Source organism: Ruditapes philippinarum, unplaced genomic scaffold (genome assembly GCF_026571515.1).
Source record: "Ruditapes philippinarum isolate M1 unplaced genomic scaffold, ASM2657151v2 ctg875_1_1_1_1, whole genome shotgun sequence".
Lineage (NCBI taxonomy): Eukaryota > Metazoa > Mollusca > Bivalvia > Venerida > Veneridae > Ruditapes > Ruditapes philippinarum.
The window spans coordinates 157501-170850 of NW_026861939.1; the positions used below are offsets into that span (position 1 = coordinate 157501).

General features: G+C 35.0%; 1 protein-coding gene across 1 annotated transcript in view; it reads left to right on the forward strand.

The window, feature by feature from the left end:
• Nucleotides 1-12685, forward strand: part of LOC132717422 (tetraspanin-18-like) — a 15024-nt gene extending 2339 nt beyond the window's left edge. The window contains exons 3-9 of the mRNA XM_060700887.1: nucleotides 2294-2480; nucleotides 4055-4107; nucleotides 4572-4640; nucleotides 6125-6232; nucleotides 8407-8610; nucleotides 11423-11506; nucleotides 12401-12685. Of these exons, the coding sequence (XP_060556870.1) occupies nucleotides 2294-2480; nucleotides 4055-4107; nucleotides 4572-4640; nucleotides 6125-6232; nucleotides 8407-8610; nucleotides 11423-11506; nucleotides 12401-12502 (807 nt within the window). The 3' untranslated portion in view covers nucleotides 12503-12685. The remainder of the gene's footprint in view (nucleotides 1-2293; nucleotides 2481-4054; nucleotides 4108-4571; nucleotides 4641-6124; nucleotides 6233-8406; nucleotides 8611-11422; nucleotides 11507-12400) is intronic.
• The last annotated feature ends 665 nt before the right edge of the window (nucleotides 12686-13350 follow it).

Sequence of the window (13350 nt, forward strand, 5' to 3'; positions counted from 1 at the left end):
GTAACTCGAAATTTCGACTTACTAACTCGAAATTTCGAGTTACTTATCTCGAAATTTCGACTTAGTAACTCGAAATTTCGAGTTATTAACATTACAAGAATGGCCAAAGTTATTAGTTAGATGGTATAAGATATAGTAGGCAGTGCCTTTGAACGATGGAGATGGAGAAACGGGTGCCTGGACAAAAACTATTGAAATTTAACTTAAACTTAGTAATGGCATGTACACACCCGACCTAAAAAAAACAAGGCTTCCTTTAATTTGTACGTTCAGGCGTTCTTCAGACGTTGTATTGTATCTCATCTGTTCGAACATATCTTTTCACTAATCATATTCTTCTCATCCCTGTAAAAAAACCGATCCTATACTTCACGTGTGGGACATCTGAGGAAAGTATCGCGGCGTGGCCAAAATAGGGCGTGCTGAGGCCTTTGTCAAAATTGTTGGACTGACTATATTTCTTGTAGAATCGGATGCTTTTAAATTTAAATTATTCCCAACATATATATAACAACAAGTATCACTTTTATAAACTTTTATCAACACAATATCAAAGTATTAGTAAATAATGAATAATGTTACAAAAACATTATTAGTATAAAGAAACGTGACAGACTAACTGGCGTATACACGCCAATTAAAACTTATTTAACACATGATATTGCACAGTTTACAATAGGGTGGGTTTTGGACTTGTTGTTTCTCCACATGATGGTTGTATGTGTGCTTAAGAAAAAGAAACACCCGGTTAACACAGAAATGTGGAAAGTGTGATTTTACAAAGCCCCCCCCCCCCCCCCCCACAAAAAAGCGAAGGATATGTTCAGTATGTGTGGACAATTTGACCCTATAAAATTGTTCTGTTAAATAAATGTTAAAGGTGCTCTGTCAATGTGCAACAGCTACACACGAAAGAAAGTATCTTGAATTCAATCCTTGCTTTCACCGGCAACCAATGAAAGTCGTGCAATGTAAGTCGAAATTTCGAGTTAGTAAGTCGAAATTTCGAGTTAGTAAGTCGAAATTTCGCGTTAGTAACTCGAAATTTCGAGATAAGTAAGTCGAAATTTCGAGTTAGTAACTCGAAATTTCGAGTTAATAAGTTGAAATTTCGAGTTAGTAAGTCGAAATTTCGAGTAAGTAAGTCGAAATTTCGAGTTAGTAACTCGAAATTTCGAGATAAGTAACTCGAAATTTCGAGTTAGTAACTCGAAATTTCGAGTTAGTAAGTCGAAATTTCGAGTTAGTAACTCGAAATTTCGAGATAAGTAACTCGAAATTTCGAGTTAGTAAGTCGAAATTTCGAGTTAGTAACTCGAAATTTCGAGTTAATAAAAAACATACACCTGGCACTAATGCTCTTCCGTAGATATTTCCACCTGTAACGACAACCGGTGTATGGTTCTTTTTTTCTTGCATATTGCGTATATATGTATATAAATAATGTTTTGGAAATGAAAATAGACTTAAAGTATCCACTAGCCCATACCACAACCACCAAAACCTCACTTTCAGGGTCAAATAACTTAGAAAAGTGGCAAGTTAAAATCAAGTTTTTTATCAATTTGATTCATTTAATCATAAAATTTCAAGTTAACAAAAATTCTCTTCGCTAGTTTTATTTTTTTTAAATCTTTGCCTTTGTAAATAATATGTACTCCTCCCGAAAGTTTACGTCTTAAAATGGAGATTTCTGTATTCTGAAAACGACTAAATGACCAACACTATCTCCAGACTTGGAGCTTTGGCGGAGTTGTGAATGTAGCTTCCGCTCAACCCAGGAGACGTTGGTTCGAGCTCTTTTCGGGTCACGTGTTTCCTCATGTGACCCAACTACTGGTTAGTTCCAAGAAGCGAAATCAAAAGTGATACAAGATATAAGTTTCAAGGACATGTATCACAACTTGACTTAGGTATAGGCCTACATGTATATACCAATATAAGTATCAGTATAACAAGAGTCAATAGCCAACTAAGAAAAACAATTTAAAAAATCAAATTCTAAAAATATCAATGCCAACACAATGCCATTTATCACGTTTATAAATACATTAAATGTTATTTTATTGGTGGATAACCATTTTTGTTATTCTCGAACTCATTATAGCGATAAGATGTTCGGAAATGTCTTGTTTTGGGAACTTAAGTTAACCACTCAGTCATATTTACTCTATATGTAGTTCCGCAGCGAATTGTGATTCACGAAGATGTCTATTATCGCAAACTGTTTTATAATTATAAATCTAAAAATACAACATTATCTTCTGACGGTGCAATTTTATTTCTGTTGAAGGTTTTGGGGGCCGGATTGACCTTTGTTGGCGTAGTTGTCAAATTTTACACTGAATTGATAGATGGCTACCTTACACCTATTATCAAATTGTTGTCGGCAGGGGGCGGCACCGGTGCTGATGTTTGGAAGTTGTACAGCATGACCGCAATCGCCTTAATAACCTTTGGAATAGCTGTTGTTATATCAGGTAGTTTTTTCAACCCTTAGCCTGCTGGAGTCAACAATTATTTGAGCCGTGTCACGACAAAACCAACATAGTGGGTTTGCGACCAGCATGGATCCAGACCAGTCTGCGCATCCGCACAGTCTTATCAGGATCCATGCTGTTCGCTTACAAACCCTATTACAAGTACAGAAACTGATAGCGAACAGCATGGATCCTGATCACACAGTGCAGATGCGCAGGCTGGTCTGGATCCATGCTGGTCGCAAACCCACTATGTTGGTTTTGTCGTGACACGGCTCATATGCCTTTTGTCACCAGTATAGAGCCAGGCGAGTGTGCACAGCCTGCACGTCTGACCAGAACCTAATCTGTTGGCCGCTTAAATTTTTGTATTTTGTTATCTCAAATTCGATTGAATATTTTGAACGGATTGTTCCAAATGGACAAAGCCATTAGTACTCGTGGAGTGCTCGAACGAATTAACAATTTAATTTAATGTAACACTTTACAACAATCAATAAATTTCAATTTCATTGAGTGCAAATCAAACAACACTACTGCACATATAACCTTCCGACTAAAACAAAATAGTCCTAGATTTATTCTGTTAAAACAAAGGCAATATTAGAAAATAAGTATTTTCTATATCGAATCAAGCATTACAGTATATTTCATTTTAGTATTTTGTTTGAAAAAAAAATATCAAAATTGCATTTAAACAAGCCTCGTCTGCACTCTTCTTATTGTTTGTGAAATAAGTCTCATGAAGCCAATTTTCATTTGTCATGTCATCGTATAAGCGTGTCTGTTTGACTGAAAACATTAACGTATAGATTTAGACTATGCTTAAACTTTTTAGACTAAAAGAATGGCAGCGGGATATGTGTTTCACACTATATCATAAAGCCATCCGACGGTTCTTTCTGTTTTTGCGGATATTCATTTTGCTAAAATTATTGTCAGTTATTTGAACTACGAACAATATCTTAAAATGCGAATTTCACTGATTTTCTACGGAAGCGTTCACAGACCTCCTGCAATATGGGCGCGTTGTTACACCGCATTTGACTTCCTCCGGGGAGTTTCATTCGTCGGAACCAGACTACAATTGAGTATTGCTCCGAACAAAGGGATGCTTAGTTCGTCAAGATGGTCCATTTTTACATTTCATCAAAACCATGGCTGAGTAGAGCACACAACAGATAAAGTATGATTCAGCGTCGTCTTTTGGCGCCATTTTTGGTATCGTCTGACTACTCGTACCCAGTCCATGATGTGGAGCTGTAGTCTATTAAAATTTTGTTGAAGCGACGTATCATACTTTCAAAATCGATGCATGTTGTTTGTGAATAATTATCTGTTCGATAACGAAATCATACAGCTTTCAAAAAGCTAAACATGTGATAAAGTTCCTCGAGAACTACTTTCGTTGTAACAGCTCGAGCTGTAATCCAAGCAATAACGTGCGGATTTGTTTGGAAAAAATAGCGTTAATAGCCGAACTCTCTTCTCATCTAAATTGTCATCTTTGATTGATTATAGCTCTGTTTATGATTTTTAAAAAATGTTCCTATTTTGTGTTTGACTTTTTATAGGTTTTATCGGATGCTATGTGGCAGCCTCGCCTAAAAGAAAAGTTGTAATAGCGGTTAGTACAAAAACAAAATAATAATCCTTTATTTTTTCATTACTTTTATTCTTTTAGGATTTTGTTTTTTTTCTATATATTAGTAAATTTCATCGTTCAATCTGTTATGAACATGTAGCGGTCTGTTGCATTCATTTTCAGGAATGCCATAAATACTAGTACAGCATTTGAATATTTTAATCTCTTTTATGCTCTAGATTGATTTTTATTGCTAATTATGTTTTAAAAAATAGATGATAGAATAAACATATTCATTAAAATAAATGATAGAATAAATATATCCATTAACAAAAGAAGGAAAGGTTGGTGTGTTTCAAATGAGCATTTGGTATAACCAGACGAGTCTGCTTACATAAGCAAAGTCATTTTTTACTTTAACCATACTACATGTATTTTTTCCCACACTGTAGTCTGATATCGTTACCATGCACGTTACCAATGACGTTGTTGTTTTAATTTTTCAGTACATGATTTTCACGACTGTCATGATAGTTATGCAGTTGACGTCTGCCGCCTTGATCTTCACAATGAAAGTAAGTACATGTATATCAAACTTTATGAAAGCTTCAATGTATAAATGTTCCATCTCCGTCAAAGTAAGGACCTAAACCGACAAAACAGTTTTCATTGCAGTATGGTGGCTGATTTGGCGCTAGCGACAACACAATAAAGCGCCAAACGGCGCGTAGTCGCGTTGTCGTCCTGTCTCTAGCGCGGCACGCCAAACGGCGCATTGTCTTGCGGCGTGTTGTCGCGATGTCACATTGTCGCTCGGTTCAAACTGAAGGTTTGGTTTATAAGCCAAGCGACATCGCGACAGCACGCCGCACGACACCGCGCCGTTTGGCGTGCCGCGTTAAAGAAAGGACAACAGCGTGACAAAGCGCCGTTTGGCTGTTTGTCGTGTTGTCGCTAGCGACAAGACGAAAGTCCGACAACGCGCCGTTTGGTGGCTAGCGCCAACTAGAGGCACAAAAGCGTACCAAATCAGCCACCATAGCAAAGCCTCTTTCACATACTTAAATAGCCTACTTGCCATGTGTTTCCGTATAGGTTCGGCATTCTTGGTCATTTTACGTGTTTTCACAGGTCAAATAAACGTCTATATACATAATACATGTTGTGTACTATTAAAATGTCGGCATAATTCGTCATTATCCGTGTGTTCGAAGATCAAATGAGAGTGTACAAGACCAGGATCAACCACCAATCTCGACTGCTCAAATGAACATAAAATGACAAGGTTTTGCGACCTCAAATGATTTGTTGGTGCATGGTATAAGATTTTATAGGCATGCTTTCGAAATGTTAACGTAGAACACATACTGATTGTTTCTTAATGTCCTAACGGTATAAAGGATAAAATATTTCTATTTTGTTAAAATGTCAGGTTTACTTTATTATAAAAACGTTACAACACAGCGGTAATGTTCCGAAAAGTCGTATGCGCGATACTTAGTTGGCCTGGAAGTTTATTTACGAAGAGGTACGTATATGAGATCATGCCAAATGTACAGGAGCGAAATGTGATTATTTTGCATTTAACTAAAAGTAACAAAATTTCTATTATATATAACATAATATTTTTAAACTGTCTATTGCTTCCCAGCTCATGTGCAAGTTCTGATGTATTTTTTAGCAAGTAACTGTCATCTTCTCTCACTCTCACTGTAAATGAAGAGAGAAAGAATATAAAAAATATTGCTTCTTGAACACAACTTAATTATCTTGTGCGCACTACATAGTAACTTGTGGCCACAACATAGTATCTCGTACCCACGACTTAACTATGTCGTGTTCACGACTTAGTAACTCGTGGTCACGACATAGTATCTCGTGCGCACTACTTACTTATCTCGTGCGAACTACATAGTAACTCTTGGCCACGACATAGTTTCTCGTTCGCCCGAGATAAATAAAAACACTCACACATGTCACCTCAGTGCCACTGTAGTTCTGTATCTTTGAGTTAATTTTAAATATTCGGACCTTACCAACTCGTACTATTATATTGTAGGTTGAGGACGATATCAAAGATACATTGAAGATTAATCTCGTGACGAGTTATTTTGGGGACGAAGCGAAGGACGAATATTCTGCCGCATGGAATTACGCTATGGTAGAGGTACGTCATCATCCTCATCCTCATCATCATCATCGTCGTCATCATCATTATTATTATCATCATCATCGTCGTCGTCATTGTCATTATCATCATCATCATCATCATCATTCATATCTTCATAATCATTTTGCCAAAAACTGTTCTCGAACCTGTAGAATGAATTTGTAGATAAGTACGATTAATATTTGATTTAGGAAATTATCAGCTAACTTCTTGACAAAGACGGGTTTAATCCCTCGAAACGTTGGAGATTGATAAACTTTGTGCAATAGCTAGTTATTTATATTAATTGCTTCAAAGTATGCTGTCGAACCGAAAGCAATAAGCCAAAGCCAGCAGTACAGAGTATTGCCAGTATACATATCCGGGTCATAGCTTTCACAGAAACGGTGGATCCATCGCAGCGGCGGTGGAATATTCGTCGCAGAAGCGGTGGTTAAAAAATGACCGTTTACTGTTGTAGGTAAGTTTAAATACTCCAACGCCGCTGCGATGGACCCACCGCTTCTGCGAAAGCTATGGCCAGTGTGATTCACATCCGGGCAGTCTGGCCACCTCTATACTGTTTATAACAAAATCTTAACAAGAAAAGATCGAGCCTTGTGCTACAGTCGTGATGTCGAATAAAACCCTACATAAAATAGCAAAATAACATTTGGGAACATTTTATTCTGTTTACGTACAATATTCATATGTGTTAAATAACAAAGATATTTTATGCTACAATTCTTTCGTGAATATGGAAACAAGATAATTATATTGTTGTTGTTTTAAAAATATTTCACAAGATATAGTTTATATACCTTTTATATTTCTTGGCACAAGTGCTTGATTCCTAAAATGTCATGGAAAAGTGCCAGTTTTACAGAATCAGCTTCCATAAACAAATTGATTTTACCAGCGACCACTTACGCTGGACACAGAATAAAGTTTACATAGGACACCCATATGGTTAACCAAACAAAAGTAATAAGTAGGGATTTCGAGACTGTATACTTTTATTGACATTTACTTTGATTTGACAAAATGACTTTTTCATTTCAAAATGACAAAGCTTATTTCATTGTTACATATAAAACAAACGTATTTATGTATGTAAAGTGATGTGGTATCTTTTTGTATCCATTTAAGTGACTTGAGGAAATAAAAATGACATTTTGATAACATCAGTATAAGTGAAATGTAACATAGTGATTATCGTTAAAGGACCATTAAACCTCAAAAAGTGTTTACATGTACCTTTATTTCTCAAAAGCACTTATTTTAAAGAGGCTCCACTGAGGTCAAAAAAAAACATAAGATTTGAAATTCTTACATAGAAAAAGTGAAGCACTTAAAAAGTAAACATCTGCAAATAATAATGAAACATATGCTTAGAATTAAATTGAAAATTGATGTCCTGTTCTGTTCTTAGTCCGATTCGAGCAAAAAAGCGTTGGAACAATTATCATTTTTAAATCATTTTACATAAACAAAAATGAGCCATGTCATGCCAAAACCAACATAGTGCGTTTGCGACCAGCATGGATCCAGACCAGCCTGCGCATCCGCGCAGTCTGATCAGGATCCATGCTGTTCGCTATCAGTTTCTCTACTACATCATGGATCCTGATCAGACTGCGCGGATGCGCAGGCTGGTCTGGATCCATGCTGGTCGCAAACGCACTATGTTGGTTTTGTCGTGACGCGGCTCAAATACTGATTCTGGAAAGACGTGAGGAAGGAATGATCTGAAAATTTGAACACAATTTATTAGACCAGACCTACAGCAAATTGTATACAAATGTCGGAAAAGTATTTCAAGTCCAATTATGTAAAAAAAAAAAAATCAAAGTGGAGTCCCTTTAAGTGTACAGTTACAATTCCATCGGCCATACAGCTGTATAATCTTTTGTTTCTTGTATGTTTTGGCAATAAGTACTGTTAAAGTGCTTTATTATTTTGAATAGGAGTCAAAATACCTTGTTCTTTACATTTTGCTTCCATTATTATAAATTATTCCACAATCCGCGCGCTATTTTCTTTTCAGTTGATAAGCTTTTAACATGTTCGAAATCTATTATTACAAGGCAAACAAAATGAAATATATTTATTTCTATGGTTTTTAAAGCAAAATCGGGATGGTTTTTGTTTTCATTTGTAAACACGATGTACAGAGCCTTGTTTTTTTCTAGTTTAGTTGCTGTGGCGCAGAGGCCGCTGGGGATTTCAAATTAACGCTCAACTGGGACCGGGAAAAAACGGGCGATAACGGAACTTACATAGTCACAGTTCCGGTCACATGTTGTAAACTCCCCGGGAAATACCCGGATTTTGGAAAACCTTATGATGAGAATTGCACAGTGAAACCGTCCTCTGGAAATTCTTATTATCAGCAAGTAAGTACATGTATACAAAAGTAAGAATATACATAAGTTTAATATAGAATAAGATATTGCGTATCATAAGAAAAAACAACTCTTTTCATTATTTCGTTTCAGTTAACATTTTATGTTAAAATGCAAGAAAATGATATGATTAATCATGATATGTGCGCATTCAAATATTTGTACAATGGAAAGTATGTCGATCCTATTATTCCCTGCGGTCTGGAGACCGCAGGGTATTGGTACGCGTTTAACTTTTGAGGCATGGAGGAGCACGTGACCTGTTTTCGGTACATGGAGTAGCATGTGATCTGTAAACCGTACATGATTGGTTAATTGACCTTTTCTTAAACCTGGCTAAATACCGTTTGCCGGTACGTTACGGATTTACCTCGAGTGACACCTAATTAAGAACGTGATATTTCTAATTTTCTATAATTATTTTACCGTTTTAGGTGGAAAAAACTTGAATGATGTGTTTGAATATTATCAATGTTTCTTTAATATCTATCTCAAATTTTACAAAAAATATATTGTTTATACTGAAAATCTACAAAATTAAAATATTCGTAGTGGCATCTGCCAGAATAAATATAGATATTTTCTGCGTAAACTTGTGTGTTTACTTTTTTTACTCGGAATTATTCATAAAATGGTAGGCCTATTTAATCATTTTCATAAAAAGAAATAATTGTTTTATGTTCGACCTTCTCCGGTCATCAACCGTCACCAGTTTCCAAAGACCTTCTTCTTTATTGATCGATTATTGTCAACTATATTCCTGATAATTATTCCCCCTCAAACAATGTTGAAAATAATTAAATGGAATATCTTTATATCATTAAAAATGTTCCCCGCAGGAAACCATTTTACTGGTACTAAAGTTACACGCTTAACAGCTCGCAAACCTTATTCTTTGTCGCAATCGCAACTACTCGGCCCTTTCCGTCAGTCTTCGTTTTATATTATCACATCTTAAACCACGTGGTAGAACTACTTTCAATCCGTATTGTTTCCGAGGTTATTATAGATAATAGCCGAGGCAGTTCCGAATGTCTTTGTCGGTGATAAGGGTGTAAAATGTCAAGTGTCCAACTTACAATGTACTTCAAGCGAGCAAAACACTTTTAAAATGTTGCTATTTCTTGACATTTTAGACAGTGTTTAAGTACACATAAAGACAGATGTGTTGAGAGAATATTGTTCATGTTTATAAAACGCAACACTTTAATTGCAAGTTTGTACAACAAACCACTTTGGTTGCATTTAAACGTAAACTTCGACCTATATTGCCAAATTTCACCTTGTACTTTATGAAACATTTATTTACCATTTTTAATCACAGCGGAACAATCTCGCTGAAGTTGAATGAATTGCTAAAATGTTTTGCACCGAAGTTCACAAGAAAATAGGGTTTACGTGCATTCTGTTCAGTTTTTTTTCTTTTTGAATCAGAATTTTACCTTTTCATGTTAATTGTATTCTACTGAAGTCGGTGCTAGGGATCATGTGGCCATGGTAGCTTGCTGTCTCTCCAGTAGCCTACCGCTCAATCATACCAAGTCTTCGCTATTTTAATTGTGTCGTTTTGAACGTGTTTCTGCCCCCCCCCCAATCTTGCTGGAAAAAAAGTTATTTTTATATCAGGTAATCTGTACTGTAGGCAAGACACCGGCTGAGAATTCTATTTCGGGCTTGCAAACAATAAACTTTTGCTTGCAACTGATTTTAAATATAAACAGTTAGTAGTGCATGTGTACAGTAAATGCGTTTATATGGATTTTAAATTAAAGTTATGATCAATAGTAAATTAAATTGCCACTTATGGAAAACTCTCTAGGTTGACTTTCGACGTGGCGACATTTACGTCAGCACTGTTTAATTAAATATTCGAGAAATTATTAACATATTGATAAATATAAATGCCAAATATTAAATTGCCACAATCCGTTGAGCAGTCATGATAATGAAATTGCTATTTGAACTGTATAAATGTAGACATTGTAGGGTTTATTACACAGCATATTAAATGCCAAAGGACAGAATTGAAAACATTCTTCATTTTCACAATCATAAAAAAACTTTCGGCGGGTCTCCTTACTTTTGTTAACATCTGTTTTACTCAAAAACAAATTTCTGGCATTCATTTGATTATGAAAAAATAGCGAGATAAAGAATCATTAAGTACGTCAAAAATGGCAAAATTGAAAATTTGATTGACCTAATTCATGGACGGTACTATAAAGTGCAAGCCGCCGTCCATGCCCCCCCCCCCCGAGCACCGGTTTTAGAAGAATTTAACTTTAAACATGAAATAGTAAAACTTGGAGTAAAAAGAAAAATCCGAGTATGTGTTCATACGGAGGTTATCATGGAACCCAAACTCCTCGCACTGATTACCTCCCTTGGCAGAATTGTAATAACTGCCTTCACAGACGTCACATGATGATGAAAGTCACATGACGTAACGTCGAAATTCAAATGTAAATATCGACCGTTACATAGAAAATTTAACGTCATTTTTCTCTTTCTGTTTTATTTTTAACTTTGTTTACCTACGTCCGTTATATTTTATCAAAAATTTATCAAACGTATATAAAATAATGAAAAATAAATTAAAAAGCTAAAAATATAAATAACCAAATATTGATATTTCAATGTTTGTGATGGCAGAGATCTCTGTTCTGATAAGGGGAGATCACTGCGTAGGAGATTGCATGGAACCTTCAATGTGACACGTTCGTGACATTGTATGAAAAGCGGCGTATGATCCCCAAGTAAAAGAATGTGCGCGTGTGTGATTTGTTTGTTTGTTTGTTTTTAGAATTGTTACGAGAAATTTGAGGAATATCTACAGTACTATGAGATTTTAATGAGTTGTTCCAGTCTAGCAACTGTGGTGTTTCAGGTAAATGTTTTCGTTTAAAACTAATTGTTCTATTAGATAAGAATATTGTTCGTATTTAATTAATATAAATTGACATTTTAAAGATATTGGAGGTTCCTATAGTTTTTTCTACAATTTTATACTTTATAGATTTTTAAGTAATCACTCCGTCCGTGCTTTGCCTTGTGCCCTGTCCTACTTTTTTTGTGTTCTGCTGGGCTCCTTGCCTGGTCCTGTGTTCCTTGGTCGTGTTGAGGTTGCGTTCATTGAACGCTGCCCTTCCTTGATGATCTTGTTTTTCATATTTTATAATCATATTTATATATTTTATTTGAATTATAGTATAGGAAAAAATTCCAGTGTTTAACGTTTTTATCTTTGTTTGTAATGATTTAAGAATTATTATTTGCATTGGCATTGTTTTTCATATGCCATTTTTGTGTCGACATATGGGGATCACTTCTCCGTCGTCTGTCTGTCCGTCCGTCTGTCTGTCCGTCACAAAACTTGTCCGGACTACTCCTCATAAACTACTGGTGCAATTTCATCCAAACTTTACAGGAATGACCAGTACCAAGTCTAGTTGTGCATATTGTCAGCATTTTCCGGTTCAATGATTTTTGTCAGAGTTATGGCCCTTTAATAATTTTTAATTTTAAAGTTTGTCCGGGCTACTTCTCTTATACCACTTATGAAATTTCAATGAAACTTTACAGGATTGATCTGTAGCTCAAGTCCTTGCGCATATTGCACGGATTTTCCGGTTGAATGATTTTATAATTATGATATTAGGCACAATTTGCTTCTTAATACATGTTTATCATATAATAATTTAGTTTTCATTGCTTTATTTTGTAATACCATCCTCATTTCAGACATTTTAATTAAACCAAAATGAATTATTTTTACTTGCAGTGTTTGACTCTGACAATACTGGTCGTAATTTCCGTGGAAATGAAGCGAAAGAGAAATAAGATTAAACAGGCTCTCGAAGAGGAGGTTGTGCCGATGGAATAAAAACTCTTTATCAGCATAAAATAATACTAACACAGAAATTAAAATGATATTGTACATTGTACATGGAAATATATATTATTTTTAAAATGAGAAACGTATGATGTATAGCTATAAATCATCTTGTTTTTTTTCAAATGAAAATCAAAAAATGAAATAATTGCATAATAAAATGTAAACACATTGTTTAAAGTAAGAATTGACATGTACTTTGAATCAGAAATGTTTAAGAAGACAAAAATGTGTTGCACTTATCGGTAGAAACGTGTTCTTTAGGTTTTAATAGTTGTTCATAGTGGAATAATTAATCTGGATAGCTGGTCTATATAAATAAGTCAAATTTAGTCGTTTCCTGCCTTAAAAACATTTTTGATTGTTTCTCTTGATCAAATAAACGCTTATTAGACATTTATTTAGCGCGGTAAGTGATAAACTGTGACGAATTTTCGCGAGTTTTGAGTGATTCATTAACTAGAATATCATTTGATTGTAGAGCACATATTGCATAGCTTATATATATTTTTAAAGTTCATTCAAGCCATACGGTTTATTCAAATGTTTCCTCAATTCAGTATCTCTAAAAACTTTACTTAATTTCATGTAAGCATTGGCGTTTGTTTCTTTGTATTTTTTATCAACTGACTCTTATAGACAAATCTTGATTGTATTAAAAAAAAACTTCAGATAGTTTACTCTTTTTCAAAGCATAAGAGATAAAGCGTTGTTATTCTAAAAATAACTTAATGGTATTGTCAAAATTATTTACGAATGGCATTTTGTACAGACTCAATCAAACCGAGTCTGCAATTCTTATGTAATTTTGTTGCGATTAATGCTTCCGAGGGATCACT